The sequence below is a fragment of the Ovis aries genome, chromosome 3 (genome assembly GCF_016772045.2).
Source record: "Ovis aries strain OAR_USU_Benz2616 breed Rambouillet chromosome 3, ARS-UI_Ramb_v3.0, whole genome shotgun sequence".
NCBI lineage: Eukaryota > Metazoa > Chordata > Mammalia > Artiodactyla > Bovidae > Ovis > Ovis aries.
In genome coordinates, this window is record NC_056056.1 from 32,196,947 (window position 1) to 32,218,320 (window position 21,374).

General features: G+C 37.0%; 1 protein-coding gene across 13 annotated transcripts in view; it reads left to right on the forward strand.

The window, feature by feature from the left end:
* The window catches only part of NCOA1 (nuclear receptor coactivator 1), a 220,385-nt gene that overhangs the window by 133,203 nt on the left and 65,808 nt on the right, over positions 1 to 21,374 (forward strand). For all 13 annotated transcript variants that reach the window (XM_060411940.1, XM_027966558.3, XM_060411945.1 and 10 more), the window contains 5 exons: positions 2,134 to 2,231; positions 10,409 to 10,586; positions 12,481 to 12,660; positions 13,929 to 14,024; positions 18,500 to 18,640. In XM_060411940.1, coding sequence (XP_060267923.1) covers positions 2,134 to 2,231; positions 10,409 to 10,586; positions 12,481 to 12,660; positions 13,929 to 14,024; positions 18,500 to 18,640 — 693 coding nt within the window. The remainder of the gene's footprint in view (positions 1 to 2,133; positions 2,232 to 10,408; positions 10,587 to 12,480; positions 12,661 to 13,928; positions 14,025 to 18,499; positions 18,641 to 21,374) is intronic.

Genomic DNA, 21,374 nt, shown 5'->3' on the forward strand with positions numbered 1-21,374 from the left:
AAATTTCTCTAAAGAAAACATTCAAATGACCAGTAAGCACAGGAAAAACATACTCAATATTATGAGCCATCAGAAAAATACAAATCAAAACCACAATACAAATACAAGTTTACATTGCTGGGGTGGCTACAGTCAAAAAGACATAGCAACAAGTGTTGGTAAGAATGGGAGAAGTTGGAACCCTCATACAGTGCTGGTGAGAGTGTAAAATTGTGCATCCACTTTGGAAAACATTCCAGTAGTTTCTCCAGATATTAAAAAGGTAGAGTAATTATATAGCCCAGCAAGTCCACTTGTAGGTATATAACAAAGAGAATTGAAAACTTACATAGAAATGTTCATAACAACATTATTCATAAATAGCCAGTAAGTGGAAGCAAATTGTATATCTATCAACTGATCAATGGGTAAATAAAATAAGGTATACCTGTACATTGGAATATTATTTGGCAGTAAAAAGAGTGAAGTACTGATACATGCTTCAACATCGATGAATCTTGAAAACATTATGCTAAGCAAAAGAAGCCAGTCACAAAGGACTACGTATTTTATGATTCCATTTATATAAAATGTCCAAACTAGGCAAATCTGTAGAAATAGAAAGTAGATTGGTGGTTGTCTTGAGCTTGGGAACGTTGGGAAATGGGGAGTAATTGCTAAAGGGTGTGAGATTTCTTTTGGGGGTGATGAAAGTGTTCTAAAATTTATTGTAATGGTGGTTGCACAACGCTGTGAATATACTAAAAACCATTGAATCGTATGTTTTAAATGCCTGAACAGTGTGCTGTGTGAATCATAGCATAATAAAGCCATATTATAAATACTAAATGAGATAACGTTTTACGCCCATTAGGTTCCCCAGAATTAAAAACTGTGTTGTTATCAAGTATCAACATACAGAAAAACAATAACACTTGTATGTTACTGGTAGTACAGCCTCTTTGGAGAGTAACTTGTCAAACTTAGGTAATGTTGAAAATGTACAGGACCTGCGATCCAGCAGTTTCACTTCTAGTATTTACCCTAAAGAAGCTGTCACAAATACGCCAAAGAGAAAATACGGAAAATAGTTTATTATCGCACTGTTCGTAGTAGCCAAAAGGCCTGCCAGTAGGGGACAAGGAAGTCAACTGTGGGTTATTCATGCAGCAGTTCAAATGAATATATCAAATTTATAAGTATCAGTTCAGTTAAATCTCAAACATAATATTGAGTGGAAAAATAAGTTGAAAACGTCTGTATGTTTTTATATAAACATTAGACACAAAACAGTACTGTATTTGTATGATCATACATATGTAGTTGAAGTATGAAAACATGCTTAGAACTGCCTTCAGAACAGGTTACTTCTGGAAAGGGACAGAGGTGGAATGGTGGTAGAGCTGTTTGTAACATTTTATTTATTTAAAAAAGAAAGACCTGAAGCAAATAATGCTTACATCTGTGAAAAATGAATGACGGATATGTGAATGTAGCTATGTCACTTTATGTATTTTTTGTAGTATTTGAAATATTTCATATTTTAAAGTGAAAAAAATGAATCTCTGTATTCAGTAATACCATATTTTTTTTTTTGGTGAGCTAACCAGTCTGACCAATTGGAAACTTTTATATTAGTATTGTTGCTACTTTAAGACAGTGGTTGGACTTTTCAACATCTCCACACAAAAGAATTCCAAATTATTTAGCAGCTGTTGATTTATCAGTCAGAGCTCACAGAGTCATATCTTCACTCTGTCTTCAGTGGCAATTGATCAGCTTAGAAAAGGAAAAAGAAAAATATAGGAATAATTATTCTTTTACAATTTGCCCATTTTTTAAAAAACTTTTGGAGTAGACTTTTTTAAAAAGGTTATATATTTATACCATTTTTTCTGTTGAAACACTGTACTTGACAGGTCAGAAAATTCAAATTTTCCTGCTGCCACTTATTAGTTGTAAGATTACTTCACCTTTGTGAACCTCCATTTTATCATCTACAAAATGAGTATAATTAAGATTAAATGTGAAAGTGCCTAGATAATGAGTAAATGTTATTTGAATCTGAAACTAGGTGAATTTTTGTCTTCATGAACTTGACATTGTGGAAATGAGCTCCTTTCAGATGTGTGACTTTTTGTTTCTTTGTTACAGAGAAATCAACAACTGATGATGAAGTACAGAAATCGGACATCTCATCGAGCAGTCAAGGAGTGATAGAAAAGGAATCCCTGGGGCCTCTTCTTTTAGAGGTAGGTGTTCTCATTGACTCAGAAAGTGATCAGAATCTTTGTTCTAGCCAATCTGATTTTTTCCTTTATCTTCCTTATATTTTACACCAATTAACAAATTATAAAACAAAGTAAAATTTTAAATAACTTTTAATGATTATTTTAATCTCAGAAACTATTTTGACAGTTATTATTATTTCAGAATCAAATGCGAGGAAGAGACATGAGAAATTTTCATAAAGGCATTCTAATGGTCACATGCTAAATAAAGAAAACTGTCTGGCTTTGCTGTTTCTTTATGGTAGTTAGGACTAATTGGGAAAATAAAACTTCTGGAATTATTTAGCTAGCTAGTGCTAATTCTACTGTGCTGTGCGTTTAGTTGCTCAGTTGTGTCCGACTCTGCAACTCCATGAACTGTTGCCCGCTGGCTTCTCTGTCCATGGGGATTCTCCAGGCAAGAATACTGGAGTGGGTTGCCATGCTCTCCTCCAGGGGATCTTCCCAATCCAGGGATCAAACCCAGGTCTGCCAGATTGCAGGCAGATTCTTTATTGCCTGAGCCACCAGAGAAACCCAGTTCTGCTGTAGGATTTTACTTCTGAATAAGGGATGCCTCGCTTTGTTACAGTAGGTGTTTTCTGACTAAGAATTTTTTAACTATTTATGTGACCATTGTAAGGGAACTTACTATTTTAACAACTCTCTGTCACACTTTTTAAAATGAAGAACTTTTAATCTTGAATTACTTTGTAGCTACTGTGTAATTTTCACCTGTTTTTTCCTATCTAATCTTTATTCCCTCTGTTCTCAACACGGATGTTTTGTTTCCAAGCAGGTTCGTCACCTTAAGTGCTCCCTGCCATGCATGAATGTTTAAAAACATACATATGTGTGTATATATACATACGTATTCCCCCAAAATTAGGCTTTTCTATCTCTTGGCCTAATTTTATTTTTTATATATCTATATTTATTATATACATACATGTATGTAGCTATAAATATGTGTATTTAAATCATACATGTATTTTTATATTATATATAAAATAATTTCTTCTTTCCTGTCCCACCTCAAGGTCCTTCTTTCTGGTGAAGTCTTGCTAACACTCAGACTTGTATAGGTCTCTTGATTTTCTAACTCCTTTATACATTTTTTCCTATTACCCAAACTAATCCTCTGTTTTTGTAATAAATAGAATTCCCTCTACCAACACCACTAATTTGAGAATATTCTCAGCATTCCCTCTTTTGTAAAACTTCTTCATAATCCCCTTTTATAAAACTATCTCTTCTCTCTGGCTGCTCATTAGCCTTTTTTCTCAGGTTTCTTTTTCTTGTAGTTCAGTTCAGTTCAGTCACTCAGTCATGTCTGACTCTTTGAGACCCCATGGACTGCACCATACCAGGCTTCCCTGTCCCTTACCAACTGCCAGAGCTTGCTCAAACTCATGTCCATTGAGTTGGTGATGCCATCCAACCATCTCATCCTCTCGTCTCCTCCTTCTCCTGCTTTCAGTCTTTCCCAGCATCAGGGTCTTTTTTTATGAATCAGTTTGTCACATCAGGTAGCCAAAGTATTGGAGCTTCAGCTTCAGCATCAGTCCTTCCAACGAATACTCAGGACTGATTTCCTTTAGGACTGACTGGTTTGATCTCCTTGCAGTCCAAGGGACTCTCAAGAGTCTTCTCCAACACCATTGTTCAAAAGCTCAGTTTTCTTTATGGTCCAACTCTCACATCCATACATGACTACTGGAAAAACCATAGCTTTGACTCTCTTTCTTTATCTGCATCTTCAATGTTAGCTTCCCGCAGGTTCTTTTGGCTCTTTTCCTTTTGTTTTTTATTCTGTGCATATTTCCTGGACCGTTTTATCAATATCTGTATCTTTGTCTATATGATGTTTTTGTGTGTGTCTGTGTCTGTTAAAATACCAAAGGGGGCTTTCTGATTTGAAATGCTAATGCTAAATTGCTCAGTCATGTCTGACTCTTTGCGACCCCATGTAGCCCGCCAGGCTCCTCTGTCCATGGAATACTCCAGGCAAGAATACTGGAGTGGGTTGCCATTTCCTCCTCTAGGAGATCTTCCCAACCCAGGGATCGAACCCGTGTCTCTTAAGTCTCCTGCATTAGCAGGTGGGTTCTTTACCATTAGCGCCCCCTGGGAAGCCATGAAGTCTAGATAGTGAACCTAAAACAGATTTGAAATAGCAGACACCAGTTCTGACTATGTTAAGCAAATGTGGGCTTACCTCATAGCTCAGCTGGTAAAGAATCTGCCTGCAATGTGGGAGACCTGGGTTTGATCCCTGGGTTGGGAATATCCCCTTGAGAAGGGAAAGGCTACGCACTCCAGTATTCTTGCCTAGAGAATTCCATGGACTGCATAGTTCATGGGGTTACAAAGAGTCCAGCACGACTAAGCGACCTTCACTTTCACTTAACCAAATGTGAATTCATTGGGATACTATTTTGATACACAGAACCATGCTTAGAAATAAGGTGAAACTAAGGCATCTTGGTCTTCCTTGGTAGCTCAGTTGGTAAAGTTGGTAGCTCCACATGCCACGCAAGAGACCTGGGTTCAATCCCTGGGTTGGGAAGGTTGCTCTGGAGAAGGAAATGACATGCCACTCCAGTATTCTTGCCTGGAAAACCACATGGTCAGAGGAGCCTGGTGAACTACAGTCTAATGGGTTCAAAAAAGGTTTGGACACAACCTAGCAACTAGGCATCTTAAGGAGGCTAGAAAGGAGAAGCTATACAAATGGTCTCTTTGAAAGATCCCTCCGGACAGTACTCTGCTGCCAGAATGAATGTGTTCCAACCATGTACATTCTGATTGTAATTCTTCTCAAGGTTCATATTGAGGGAGGAAGTTTCCCAATGGCCTGATTAAGAATCCCATGAGACTTTATTAAATGGGGAAGAAGTAACTCCTCAAAGGAAATCAGACATTCTCTGAAAGGGGAAAAGGTAATTATAGTTAAAAACAAATAAGCAAAGACCAAACGATACAATATGTACCTGTAAGTCACATAGGTATATCTTTAGCCCAGATCTCTCTCCACAGCTTCCCTTTCATTATATCCTATTGCCTTTTCAGCATGTCCATCAGAAAGTTCCTCAGTCATTTCAAAATATAACATTCCTACAGCTAAATTTATAATCGATCCCCTCATCTCCTATTTTTTAAAAAAAAGTAAAAAAATTTAAAACTTGTTTTTTTCCCCCCTTGAGTCCCCTTTATCTAGGAAAGGCACCTATCTACCAGAACCCTGAAGTCATTAATGAAGGATCACCCCCTGTGCTTGTTTCCATCTGCTGGAGGTCCCCAGATGCTGTTTGTTCTGCATCTGTAGATTTCTCTTCTGTCACTTCCACTGCCGTTGCCATGATCCAGGCTCGCATTTGACCTGGAGTATCACAATAGCATTGCAGTTTGTCTGCCTACTTCCAGTCCACATGCCGCACCCACTGCCAGAAGGATCTTTGTTAAAGCAGATCATGTCACTCTCCTGCTTAAAAACACTACTTTCAAAATAATCCCCATGGCTTTTTTTTGGGAGGGGGGAGGTAATGGTGCTTTACTTTGAAGCTTTAAAAAAAATAACTTTTTATTGTTAAGTATAACACAAATATGAAAGTGTGTACAAGGTGATTTTTTTTTTAACCTCAGCTGTTTCCTCTGTTTGAATGTTCTTTCCACCCCTTGTCCCCCCGAGTTATTGCTCTGTGTCCTTCAGGCCTCAGCTCAGGTGTCATTGAGCCTCCTCCCAGGAAACTTTACCCACAACAGCCATTCCTTTGCCCATTTGGGATCTGTGCGTAACCTTTGTGAACGCCTCTGTTGTACTACACTGTGACTATGTGTACTTGTCTTTTTCCCTCAGAGACTATAAAATTGTTGAGAATGTGTGTTTTATTCCCAGAACTTTGTCCAGTGACTGACACTTAGTGATACTCAGGGAAGCTTGTGTAATCATTTAAAGCGAGGGCTCTGTGAGAAGCCCTGGCCAGTGCGAACCCTGCGTTGAGACCCAGGGTGGTCCTCTTCAAAGGCTGATATCCTGGGAAGAGAGAAAAACTCTTCCAACTGATGATGCTATACTGAATGGAGTGGCATTTGTTATCATCCCCTGTGTGTAGCTCAGTGTCAGCCCAGCTGTGAGAACTTGGAGAAATAGGAAGATTCCTTCCCAGCAGCATACTTGGAAATTAATTATATGCACAACACATGAGGGAAACTTATAGAATAAGAACAAATATTAGCAGGTTATATTTATTAGATCCACTTTTAGATATTAAAAATGTTTATATATTCATAGGAATAGTTTCAAAGGATTCCTTGAAATGTTATGAATCTCTTGGGAATAGGATTTTGGCAGATCTTATACTATCCACTTAATTGTCATATTTTTTAAAATTTCAAGTATATATTTTATTTTAATTTAGAAGACAAACAAAAAACCCCACATATCCAGCCCAGGATAGGCTGTCTGCATCTCAGGAGAAGGTCAGCAGGACATCTCTGCAGCCATGGGGTAGCCTTTGTCAACCTGTTTTCCAAGCCAATCTTTTCTGGGGAAGCTCAAAAGAAACATGATGCCCCAGACTTCTTAGAGGAAATGATGAGTCCATGTAACTGAGGCCAAGCAGGGACCTGGTAAAAGTTCTGTATTCCCTGTAAGGCTGACCAACTGCATATTCCAGAGGCCAGCTACTAGAATAACTTCCCAGCTTGGCAGTAAGGTCAGGTGCAGTCAATGGGAGAGCCTGGAGAAGTCCCAGAAAGTGTGAAAACAGGAGCCTACAGGGACTACAGACCTATTGCAAGGAAGGAGAACTTTTAAGTCCTTTGGGTTTCACAGATGCCTTAAAAATAATTGCACTGTGTAGTCCAGGTGAATCTCTCTGGACCTTGCTAGTGCTTGAGATTTATCTCCACATCACCCCTGTGTCCACGACTGGCCAGTCTTCAGAGTGGGCAGAGATGACCCCAAGAGTGGGTCTCGGTCTCTTCCAGCCCTGCTGCAGACAAAGGGTAATAACTTCCAGACCTAGAGACAGATACAGAGAGTGAAAAAAGCAAGGGAGAAGCTGACTGACTGAAGTTAGACAGGGTTGCTAGGGAGGCCGTGTCCTAGAAGGACACCCTGAAAGCTAGATAGAAAATAAGGTGGTAACTTGGAAGCTGGGTAGTGTGTCCCTTGGAAATGATTCGCCATGAAAGAGCCAAGTTTTTCTTACTTGCCTGCTTTGTATATCAGTCCTGTTTCTTGCTCTGAGATACTTTGTTGTACCTGTGCATGCGTGTGTGCTCAGTCGTGTCCGATTCTTTGTGACCCTTTGGACCATAGGCCGCCAGGCTCCTCTCTCCATGGTATTTTTCAGGCAAGAATTCTGGAGTGGGTTGGCATTTCCTCCTCCAGGGGATCTTTCTTCGATCGCTTTGACCCAGGTATCGAACCCGCATCTTCTGCCCTGCCTGCATTGGCAGGCAGATTCTTTATCACTGTGCCTCCTGTGAAGCCCAAACTGTTTTTTTATTAAACTCTTTTAAGAGGCCTCTGGGTGTTCTTTGGAAGGAATGATGCTAAAGCTGAAACTCCAGTACTTTGGCCACCTGATGGAAAGAGTTGACTCATTGGAAAAGACTCTGATGATGGGAGGGATTGGGGGCAGGAGGAGAAGGGGACGACAGAGGATGAGATGGCTGGATGGCATCACTGACTCGATGGACATGAGTTTGAGTGAACTCCGGGAGTTGGTGATGGACAGGGAGGCCTGGCGTGCTGCAATTCATGGGGTTGCAAAGAGTCTGACATGACTGAGTAACTGAACTGAACTGAAGAGGGCAGAAAGGAAAAAAAAGAAGTTAAATTATATTTACACTGATTCAGTTAATAGCTATGAACATTTAAAAATATCTTTTAGATCTTCTAAGAAAATGATAAATGTTTGTATTTCAGTTATCCCTATTTTCACATAAACTTTAAGAAAAAATACATATATAGATCACCTGTTATGATATACTCTGATCTAATCTATAGCTACTCTGACTTTAAGAAAACAATTGGATATGAGAGTGGCTTCTTGTGCTCATCTAAATCCAAAATAGATTAGTGAAAGGTTTGTCTAGTGTTGAGGTTTTTAGATTATTAATCACATCCCTTTCATCTTCGCATTATAAACTAAGTGAAAAGTAGTCACAACAGTCAGGTGGAGTAAAAATAGTTTTATTTCTTTTTGTTCTTGTTAAAGAAGATATTAGCAGTATTTTTCATGAGAACAGTGCTGTGCTTCATTATTTTTTAAAATCTTGATTGAATACTTTGGAAGGCATTGATTTTAAGATGTAGTTTCAAGTTCAGTTTATTTGAATATCTGGCTTAAATAATCACCTGAAAATTCAAGACACCTCATAAAAATGAGATAGATATAAGTGGAAAAATGTATCATTGGATGAGTTTCTGAGTCACGTTACTCATTTTGAAATGCTGCCTACCAATTATGTAAGTTTTTCTTCAGATTTCTTCTTCTTTTTTTTTTTTTTTTTGGCCACACTGTGCAGCTTAAGGCATCTTCATCGAGGCTTGAACCCAGGCTCCAGCAGTGAAAGTGCTGAGTCTTAACCACTGGACCGGCAAGGAATTCCTTAAATTCCATTTTTTAAAAAAATCTCAAATAGTGATTCTCCAAATTAATCAGAAGGTGTTGCATTTTCCTTTTTTAAGAAATGGGTTTTTAAAGCCCACCAAACCTGGAAGACTTTTGAGCAGTGAAAAGGTTTTGTTTCCAAATGTTTAAACTGAGAAGATAATTTTTATAAGTGATTTACATCATTTTCAGCAACAAAATGATAACTGTGGTAACATTTCAAAACATCCATTTTCATATACTGACTCTATAATGTGTCTTTTTGAAAGCAGTTTATTTTCATTGTTAAAATTTCATCTTTACCCTGAAGGAACAAAATTAAGTGTGTATATTATTTGGAAAATACCTGCTGGGTAGGGTATTATCATTACCACACATCATCATAGAAAAGGTCAGCAAACTTGGGACACTTACCTTTTTTAAAAAAAGAAAAATGAGTAGCTCATCAACATTATTAGACAGCTTTGTTAAGTCCTTTTTTACAAGTAGCCAGCAAATCATGTGTAATACCAAGGGTGGTTACGTCGTTACAAAATTCTGTAAATGTTCTGCTTTTTAAAGGACTTGTTTTTGTTGCTTTTCTACATTCTATAGCAAGTAAACTGCAACATGTTGCAATAAACAGAAGGATTATAAATAAGGTATCACTGTCATCTTCTCCATTCTGGATCCTCTCTCAGATTCTGGTATGGACTGAGTGAGGCACCAGGGTGTCGATATGTTAATAAAGCTTAATTTCTTCCTTATGTTTTAGGTTTTACTATAAATAGAGATTCTAACTTTTTTGCCGCACCTCTGTGGATATTACGCTCCCCTTGGGTATATGCATCTTCTTTTGGAGCTCCTGGGCTCCATCTCTGTGCATAGAAAGCCCTCTGTGACTTGGCTCCTGTCCACCTCTCCAGACTCACTGCTTGTCTTGTGCCATGTGCTCCAGCAGCTCCAAACTGCTTTTTGGTTCGCTTATGTGCCATGCTCTCTCCTCTGCCTAGAGTGTTCTTCCCTCATTCCTCTTTCCCTCCGCCGCTGTGCCTTTTATAACTCAGATCAGCGCCTGTAAGGAGCCTTTCTCTGCCTCCCACCTTGACCCCAAATAAGCATCCTTCTTTATACTCACAGAATAGTCTGTGTTTGTCTTTCATACTGTATTTCTCACTGGCATTTTATTAGGCTTATGTCTCTCCACTGTACCACAAGTTCCTTGAGGGTAGACACCAGGTCTTAACCCACAGTTTAGAGATGTTTATGACTGAATGGGTCAGTCGCTTACTTCACATTACTGCCATAGAATTTCTTTCTAAGGAAGAAGTTTGACATATTCATTCATGCCTACATGAAACATAAGTGTACAGTCTGTTTTAAAATCCTGTTCCCTCCACAGAGAACATGCAGTATTAAATCTATTTAATACCCCTTTTTTAAACTTGACACATATTTCCACTCTCTTTTTCAATAGAGAAACATATTTGAGTATTTTTCTTGTCTCTTTTAGCCTCATAACCTCTTAATCCTTTTTTTTTTTTTTCTTTACAGGCTTTGGATGGGTTTTTCTTTGTTGTGAACTGTGAAGGGAGGATTGTATTTGTGTCAGAAAATGTGACCAGCTACTTGGGTTACAATCAAGAGGAATTAATGAATACCAGTGTCTACAGCATACTGCATGTGGGTGATCATGCAGAATTTGTGAAGAATCTGCTACCAAAATCACTAGGTAAAAGGAATGTGTTTTTTTTTAAAGAATATGAGCTCTCTGTAGCTTCCCCTCAGTAAAGTATAATTATTATTATGTTTATAATATATGATATTCTATGTCATACATATTTTAAATATTTTAAAATTTAATTTCAGCCTGAGATTAAATATGAAGGAGGAACATCATCAAATAGCTGATAGAGAACATTCCTTTTATCCTCTTCCTCTAGATTTTGCCATAATTCTGTGACAGAGTTAGGAAGCAGAACAGTTAGTCGTCTTACCACAAGAAGCTTCTGCTTGGAATTCCTTTTGTTTTGAATTTTAATTATGTCTAAGGAAGAAACAAATGTATGTAATTTATCCTACCAGCTTGCTTAGAGAAAAGAAAAAAGGAAGGAGGGAGGAAAGAATAGTGTTCATATTACATACTTACTAAAATGAACATTTTTTGATGTAAGTGGTTTCAACTCACGAGTTCCAAGCATGGTTGAAGTTCCATCCAATGGTTGGATGGGCTGTTCACTGCCAGAGGAGGCTAGCTGAGAGGATAGATAGGGCTGACTTCCAGCCTGTGTTCTCTTCACTAAGCCATGTACCTGCTCCTTAACCTGTAGGCACTCCAGAAGTTGGGAGGAGAGTCTTGGCTAGAAATCCTGTATAACTAATCAAACATGAAAATGAAATGTTATCCATAGCTCTTTATTTCCTATGTTGTTCACTTGATGAAATGGAAGTGTTATTTCTTCTTTGAAAAAATACTATGTGTTTACTGGGAGCCTGAAACGATTATTACTATTAAAGTTACTAGTTTCAAGGGGTTATTAGGGGGTCTTAATGTGGAGTGTGAGTGACTTGAGAGATAATATAGTGGATTCCTTTATTTTAAAGATGAGGCAAAGATTAAGTTATTAACCCAAACCTCACAACTAGTTCAAAGAACCAAGACTCCTTACTCCAGTATAGGTTTGTTTCCATGATATCCTCTAACTGTTGCAGAGTGATGAGATAATAAAAAAGAAGGAGATTCAACAGCAAAGCTATGGTAAAAAAAACTGTTGGGAATGGTGAGAGAACAGCCTGAAAAACCCTGTCTCTCACCATGGCTTGAATATAATATTATAACTGAAAAGTAGTGACTCGCTACACAGTGATTCTCACTTGACATGTGTAAATATCTGCTGTACAATGGAATTCAGTTTTCTTACACTGAATCCAGTAACATTTCTGTTTTAGCAATCATTTTAATGAAGTAAAATGATTATCTGCTATATTTAAGGCATTGTAGCATGCAAATTGTGCAAATAAAATAAAGAGCAAGAAAAAAATGATTTAAAAAACCAAGGTTGGTCTCTTGTCTATTCTAAATATTTTTTTTTGAGTGACAACCTTATTTGAAAAACTTTGATTCCTCCAACCAGAAGGAGGAACATACAACATACTCTCAAGCCATCCCTTAAGCATCCATGCCTTCCAGGTTAAAATTCTCGCTTAGTAACAGACCTATGATTGTCAATCTTTTTTTTTTTCCCCAATGCCAGAGTATAGCAGGAAGCAAGTGGAAAAGCTTATTAACTAACTGCTATAAAATTCTGAGCAAAAAAGCAAGAAGCTATTAATTTTTAATTTTGTCTTTGTCTGTTAACGAATTAGGGTATTTGTAAGGCCTTATCTTTGAGGGTGGAAATACTATACAGTTTCTTGCAAGTTTTACATTTCTCTAATTGGTAAAAGGATTAAATTTGCAACGGAAGGTAAGTCTTTTTGCCTCAGGATAGTGTTAGATCTGAAGGGGTCTGTCTTTTAATCTGAGTATCTAATTAAGCAGATGAGTAAAGGTGTGTCATTTGTATCTTCAGAGTTTGCACCTTTTCATCTCCTTCACAGGCGTATAATCAATTTTTCTTTCACAGTGAATGGAGTTCCTTGGCCTCAAGAAGCAGCACGCCGAAACAGCCATACCTTTAACTGCAGGATGCTAATTCACCGTCCAGATGAGCCTGGCCCCGAGAACCAGGAAGCTTGCCAGCGGTATGAAGTGATGCAGTGTTTCACTGTGTCACAGCCGAAATCAATTCAGGAGGATGGAGAAGGTAAAACAGAGGGTGGTTTTAAGGTGTTCGATCGCTTTTCCGGTGCTTTTGGAAACAGAGAGGAAATTGATTATAAACTGCCTTCTTCAGATGATATTTTTGGTTACTATATTATATATCTTAGTGGCTCTTCAATTTGCTATATATTTCTTAATACTTAAGAAAAAAATTGTTAACATCTAGAACTACCCCCCTTTAAAATACCCCCAAATTCTCAGTTGTAGCTGACATTCCCACTAAAATGTCACATTCAAACCAACTTGCTGCCTAGAAATAAGAGCTGTAACTCACTGCTGCCAGTTGGAAATGCACCAGATGCAGCAGGCTGTTGAACAGCTCTGATTTTTAGAAAGTTTCAAGCTTAGCGTGTATGGAACACTGGAGAATAGAGCTAGCACTTTTGAGGCCATACAAGGTAATTTATAAGGAGAAAGCTTATGAGCAGATAAAAACACAGCTGAAGCTCTAATAGGAATAGGGTATGAACATGGTATTAGTTAAATACGTTTCAGTGGATGAGTTTTCCATGCACACTTAAACTGAACTAAGTTAAGAACACCACAAATTGGTGGAGTAAGGAACAAGGAAGGAAGCTGTGGAGGTCAGTCAGATGCAAAAAGGCTTGTCTGTAGTGGGTCCTACCTGGGAAAGGGTAAAACCGTCAGCTGGGAACTTTTTACAGAATATACATGCAGGCCTGTCTCATGTTTAGCTGTGTGATACTGTGTGCAGCCTCTCACAAAAATGGAAATGGGACATTCAAAAAAATTACAGGTCCTAAGAACATAAACGTCTTCTGTCAAGGGCAAAATAATGCCTCTTCAGAAACAGTTAAATGTTGTTCTTTTTTCATATGATAGTTTGTGATCTGCTTAGTGGTTATAGGAATAATCTTTGTAGCCATTAATGAGTATAGGAAATTATGAACCTATATTTTAAAAACCACTCTGTTGCTTGAATCTAGCCAAAACTACTTCTTCAAACTGTTATCCGCCAAGTACTTGAGATTCTTCGGTCTCCTCTAGTTTATGTAAGAATATTCAGTGGGAAGGGATAATTGATTCCAACTAGACCTCTTTCTGCAGCTACTAGTGTTTGGTTGCGAGCAATTTTAATTCTGATATTATACTGTTAGATCAGAGTCACTCCAATATTGTGTCAGATCTTACAACATGTATTGTTTTTACAAAAACCGTTAATGGCAGGTAATAGATGTGAACCACTTTCTGTCCTCTTTTCCTTCAATTTCCTCTTCTTGTTTTGGGCAGATTTCCAGTCATGTTTGATTTGTATTGCACGGCGATTACCTCGGCCTCCAGCTATTACGGGTGTAGAATCCTTTATGACCAAGCAAGATACTACAGGTACTAGCTGCAAAGTTCAGAATGTTCTTTCAGCATTAATGAATGTGACTGTCCCCTTAAAACTAATGTGTTCCTCTCTTCTCTGCTGTTCAGCTGCTGTTCACTAGTCCTCTACAGAAAACATTTCAGATGTGGTCTTGATATTGTGCATTTTAGCTACCGTCAATATTGTTACGGGAGGGTGCTGGAGAGGAAATTATTTTATAGTTATTCACATCTCTGTTGATTATAAATTATTTCTTCAAATTCATGAAAAGAAATTGGCAGTGTTAATATATTTGCTTACAAATAGATACAAAAGGGTGGTTTTAGTATTGTGCATAAATGTATCTGACTATTTCATTTTTCCTTTATTCTTTTCCTTTAAATGGATTCAGCACATACTGATCAAATGCCTGAAAGTGCCTGTCATATGTATGATTGCTCTGGGTATACATGGTTGAGCAAAAAGCAATGATATGATTACAGATTTGTACTTTTTTGATGGAAAAGATGTAAGTGGTATAAGAGAAGCTAATAGAGAGGTCCTGTTTTAAAAATCAGCTGATTAACAGAAAGCTTGTCAAGCTGATACCACACAGTTAAGCCCCAAAGGATGCCAGCTGTGTCAAGTAAGACAGTTGGAAGGGTGGGTGCATTGAGGAAGGGTGCAGAATGAGTGCTCCTGATTGAGGAAACAGAGCTGCAGAAAGTTCTAACACAGAGACGTCTGTTAGAATTAAAAGGAGGATAGGAGGCAGCCACAAAGTGAGTGAGTGCCTGAAAATAAGCCCTTCTTTTTAAAGACCTACTTTAGATTTGATTTTCAGCAAAACCAAATTGTTACTGTTGTTTAATATAAAGAATTTCTCATATGTTGTTTAATTTTTTTTTTTTTTTAAAGATTTCTTTGGCTATGCCTCGTGGCATGCTCAGGATCTTAGTTCCCCGACCCGTGATCAGGCCTGCACCCCCTGCAGTGGAAGCATGGCGCCTTAACCACCAGACCACCAGGGAATTCCCCTATATTGTTTAATCCTGTCTTCACTTTGTCAGCTAGGTTTTCATCAGTGAGAATTGTATATCACTCACCACTCTAGTTTTAAAAGAGAGATAGATACTACAGACTTATAGCAGACCAAGATTTTAAAAATCATTTCTACTATTTTGTTCTTTGTTAGCATTTACTTTTTTACTTTACCATTGTTTATAACATCCTCTTACAATATTTATTACTGTTTTAGCCCCAGAAATCTTGGTTGTATGCTTTATTCTTGGGTTTTAAAGATAAACCCCCAACTGCTCTTACTAAAGAGTAGTAGGTGGAGATACATTGGCACAGACAATTGAATACAGCAAAGAGAATGTCTGGGAGCTTAGATATACAGCATCTAAGTGTAGTAACGATCAATTTGCATACCTTTCCTTTCCCTTTTTGAGTCTAGCATGTATGTGTTACTTTCTACCAGTGAACAACACTGGAAAAATTTAATAAACCCTTGTTGAAAAACCAAAAATATTATTGCATGAAGGAAAAATAGGGTCTGTTAAAAAAATATAGCTGATCTTTTGTGTCAGTAAAACCAAAGAGGGCTTGGGAGATAGCAGAATAAAAACTTGTTGGAAAGCGGTGATGGTTAGTCCACAGAATAAATGTGGAAGACAGGGGAGGCCTAAAAATTATGAGGATAATTTAGGAACAATATAGTTAAGCTTTTCTTCAATTGTATTTCCATAAACTAAATCCTAAATTAGATTGTTTTAAAAAAAGACTATTTTTCTATAGGAACAATGATACAACTGGTAGTTTTGTTTCTGACCAAGGACCCAGCATTAAAATCTTAATATGCCTTATTTTAGAATAAATTTGCAAAAATTAAAAAGCTCTGAATAATGGAGTAATCATAAATCTAGAGGGAACCTCAGAGATTATAGAATCCAGCCTGCCCATTTTACACATTAGGGAATGGTGACTTTTCCCAAACCAGGCAACTAATTACTGAGAACAGGTATCTTTAGGCCCTAAAATAGGATTCTTTCTTTATATTGTGTTTTCTTCCACCAATGCACTATTAAAAGGGCATTACCGTACTGTACACAGTTACCACACAAAAAATACCAGAGAAAATATAAAGTATAAAGAAAATATAAAGATACCAAAATAATATGAAGTATTCTTAAAATATAAAATTGGCATTATATCATGGGATTGAGTTAGATAAACAATCATAAACTAGTTATAAAAAGTATCAGATATTTAATTCCTTAAAATTTAGCAGTACTTCCAGCTCTACATGAAGTGGTTCTTGTCCCTTAAAACAAGTTTTCTCCCTGGAAATGTTGAACAGTGGTTTGGTTGGTTTGTTAGTTAAACTTTGCTCTAGCAAGCAGAAGTATTCTAAGTCAGCCTATTTATGATTCCCTCCTAAGATACTCATCACATTACTCATCATTTGTTGCCATTGCTGCTGCTGAGTCGCTTCAGTCATGTCCAACTCTGTGCAACCCCATAGATGGCCTCCCACCAGGCTCCCCTGTCCCTGGGATTCTCTAGGCAAGAACACTGGATTGGGTTGCCACTTCCTTTGCCAATGCATGCAAGTGAAAAGTGAAAGTGAAGTCTCTCAGTCGTGTCTGACTCTCAGCGACCCCATAGACTTGCAGCCTACCAGGCTCCTCTGTCCATGGGATTTTCCAGGCAAGAGTGCTGGAGTGGGGTGCCATTGCCTTCTCCATTGCCATTATTGATAATTTAATTACTTTCTACCCTCCATTTCTACAATTACAGACTTCATTGCTCTCATGTGGCCTAATACTGAACTTGAACACATAAGCACACACACACAGGCCTCCCTTTGTCACTGCATATGAGGAGTATTATTGCATTTGAAGATTATATAACAGTGGATTCTCTGCTATAACCAGTTCTTAGTCCCTTATGTGATGAGACAAAAATTGAATGACTGAAACTCTTAGAAAGTCCAAAATTATCTATAGTTTCAATCAGCCTTCACCAGGCTGTCCCCATACTGTTCTAAAATAACAAGAATTCCCTCATTTAAATTTTGATTTATTTTCTTTTTACATTTATGCCAAGACTTGGGTGACAACCTGATCTGACATACTTGGGTATATTAGATTCTAGACCCTACTTTATAGAGGTCTAATAAAGCTTTTATTTCTAAAGAAGCCAAGATAAATATGTAAAGAAGGGATTAGTTAAAGAGGCACAAACAGTACAATAGATTTGAGTTGATTGTGTGAAAAAAAGGAAGATGAAGAAAAGACAACCAGGTGTTCGCAGAAGAGGAAACTTGAGAGGTGAATAAACATGAAAAATATTCAACCTTATTAATCAGGGAAATACAAAAGTTAGACCATAACCATAAACCAAGCGGTGGAGAGGATGTTGGGTTAACTCTTATAAAAGTTTCTGGGAGACAGTTTAATATAAAATTGAACATTCATGTAACCTATGACTCAGCAGTTCTATTCCTACTTATGTACCTCATGCAGTATGGAAAATGTGAAAGATTTTCATAGCAGTATTGATTGTAATGACAAAAAAATGGAAACAGCCTAGATTGACAGGAAAATATAAAGACAGAGGGATGTGACAAGCACGGAGTACACACTTAGTGGAGTGGTATTGATGATCTTGGTAATATTCAAGTTCTGAAATTGGATGAGGCTTTGTAGGTCTCACCTTAATAATCTAACACACATACACATATATGTATATATCTCCCCTATATTATCTTATATGAATACAAGATTTATAGAAAATAAAACTGATCTGAAAAATCACCAACTGGATTAAATGGCCCCCAATTAAGAAATAATTTGCCCGAATTCTTCCATAATCATTCAGGAAACTTATTTAACTGTGATAACAGTATCAAATCAGCACTAAATTTTATAAAGCATATGTTCTGTTTGCAGATAGCCTAGCAGATCTTAATATTCTCACTTATTTTTTTCTGATTTAACTTTTTTTGCCTTCAGTCTTTACTCTTAAGTGCAATATTGTTTACAACTCAAGAGGAGGTAGAAAAGGAAAGACTTGCTTACTTTCTCATAGTCTCTTCACTTAATTACTGGAAATTAATTTAAACCAAAATAATATAGTTCATCTCTGCCTCTCCATCCACAATAAGACATTAGTATATAGATAGCAGGATCCAAAGAGCAACCCAGAAAAGTTTGACCTGCATTAGTATCCATAGCTTTGGGTCTTTGTGGTATGACTTTAATACTTGATTGGTATTGAATTTTATGATGTGATACAACACACTCCAAGGCCAAAACAATTTTGTATTTTCATGTCACTGATATACTCTGTTACTATATATAATAAAAATTAATAGTGCTTTTTAGTGCTTTTGTCCATTAAGCAGTTGAGAGGCAGCAGAATATTTTTAGATGCATATTAGTCTTGAAATGTGAATGACATATCCGGAGGCTATCATACATGTAAGCTTTCATTCTTTGTATAGGTAAAATCATCTCTATTGATACTAGTTCCCTGAGAGCTGCTGGCAGAACTGGCTGGGAAGATTTAGTGAGAAAGTGCATTTATGCTTTTTTCCAACCTCAAGGCAGAGAGCCATCTTATGCCAGACAACTATTTCAAGAAGGTAAGGTTTTTTTTTTCCCTCTCAGCTATTTTCATTAACCTTGCTCTTTATTAATATTGAATAACATATATACAATCTATGGGTTGATAAGTATTTTCTTATCAAGTATTGCAATTAGTTTTTATAATAATCAGTTTTAGGAAAGGAAGAAATGGGTAAGCAAAGTAATTCATGAGTAGATACTGAATTTTGGGATGCACATTTTAAAGAACAGGGTATCATGTGGTGGTCACTCATTCATTCATTCATTCATTCAGCAGACATGTATCAAGTTCTTCACATATGTAGAACACTATGTAAGGTGCCAGGGATTCAAGGATGACAAAGCAGGGTTTTGGCTTCCAGGAGCTCAAAATCTATTGTATTGGGAGGATATATGACTGTTTTAAAGATCTATGTGGCCTGGGCCATAATAATAAAGATAAAACCAAAGAAGAAAAAAATTAATTCTGACTTGAGAATCAGGGATGGCTTTAGAGAGGAAGTGCTATTTTTGTCTGCCTTTTAGAAGATCACTCCAAGCAGAACAAGCATGTCAAAGGGCTTTTAGATAGTACAGATCTATATCATGCATGTAGATCTGTGCTTCATGACCATTACAGTGCCAGTATCTCCTGACTCACATGGGAGTTTCAAGTTAAAATTATGTCATATGAAATTATTAATTAATAATTAAACAACTGCTATGTCATAGTAAATGACACAAGCATATTCCCATATTCCCACCCTTAAGGAACTTAACAGTATTTTAGGAAAAATAGGAAAAATTAGCTGAGTGTTAAGGCCAGAAAATTTATAAAGATTCAAAGATAAGGAGTTTTGATATATTTTAAAATATTGTCATGAAATTATGGGAGTCTAATATACCTTTCCCGTTGTAATTTATTCTCTAATCTCTAAGTAAACAATTTCTCTGGGAAGAAACTCTTTGTATGGCTACTCCTGAAAAACAATTTTAAAAATATTTTTCATTATTCTATCACTTTTCTTAATTTTAACATTTTCCTGTTACATTAGGTTTCCTCAGTTTACAAATGATTTTTCATTCATTATGTTTTAGGTCAGCTGCTTCCTAATGGTATGTGAAGGAAGCAGCTTGATTTTTTTTTTCCGAAAAGCCATCTGTGTGAATCTCACTAGTCTGTCTACTTCTGGAACAGCTTTGTACAGACTAACAGTTCTTCAGTGGGCCTCTTACTTTTACCATCCCCAAAGATGGTGTTTCAATGGATATAACCAAGAAGTTCCCCAGGCAATCCTGAAGTACAGTCAAGTTTGGAAACAATTGCAGAAAGCAACTATTGCCATCCAATAGTTTGCAATTATTGCAAACTTTGTGACTCCCTATATATATAGCACTTGACTTTTGTGTAAGTAGGAGATTCAGAGCACTGCCTCCACTTACTCCCTCAAGTGCCGAGGTATATGATTGTCTTCTGTTTGATTTTTACCTTAACTTTATAAGTTAAACCTTCCAAGGCTTACTTAAAAGACTTTTAGTTTTACTTGCCTATAATTTTTTTTTTCTTTTTTCTTTTTTATTTTTATTTTTTTTTAATCTTTAATTCTTACATGCATTCCCAAACATGAACCCCCCTCCCACCTCCCTCCCCATAACGTCTTTCTGGGTCATCCCCATGCACCAGCCCCAAGCATGCTGCATCCTGCGTCAGACATAGACTGGTGATTCAATTCACATGATAGTATACATGTTAGAATGTCATTCTCCCAAATCATCCCACCCTCTCCCTCTCCCTCTGAGTCCAAAAGTCCGTTATACACATCTGTGTCTCTTTCCCTGTCTTGCATACAGGGTCGTCATTGCCATCTTCCTAAATTCCATATATATGTGTTAGTATACTGTATTGGTGTTTTTCTTTCTGGCTTACTTCACTCAGTATAATCGGCTCCAGTTTCATCCATCTCATCAGAACTGATTCAAATGAATTCTTTTTAACGGCTGAGTAATACTCCATTGTGTATATGTACCACAGCTTTCTTATCCATTCATCTGCTGATGGACATCTAGGTTGTTTCCATGTCCTGGCTATTATAAACAGTGCTGCGATGAACATTGGGGTACATGTGTCTCTTTCAATTCTGGTTTCCTCGGTGTGTATGCCCAGAAGTGGGATTGCTGGGTCATAAGGTAGTTCTATTTGCAATTTTTTAAGGAATCTCCACACTGTTTTCCATAGTGTTGCCTATAATTTATATACATTATGACCAAGGCAAAGCAGGATTAGATTATTGTCTCATTGTCCAAATGTTAGGCTTCCCATATATGTGATTGAGCCATGGTTTAAATCATGTGTTTCTAAACCATTGGAATTCTCTATAAAATAGATTGATTAAAGTATAATAAGTAACTAATCATTAACATATGAAGTAAAGCAATTTAGAGAGAAATGTAAAAAAATATAATTCAACACCTCTTCTCCATTAGTCATGTCTTAATGTCCTTTTCTTTTACTTTTTTAAGAAAAAAGATTTTTTTCAATAGAAATAACTTTTTTCTTTTTTTTTTTTTTTTTTAAGAAATAACTTTTTTCTTAGAGTCAAATTGCCCAGAATTCATGTAACTCTGACTCTAGTGTTATGGAGATTCTGGACAACTTGCCAAATAGTATTTATGAATTGAGCGCATCTTTTTTTTATATGTTGTATTCATCAGTACCTAACCTGGTAAGAAAAATGTGGTCCATGAAACAGTTACATGGGAATCACCTATTAA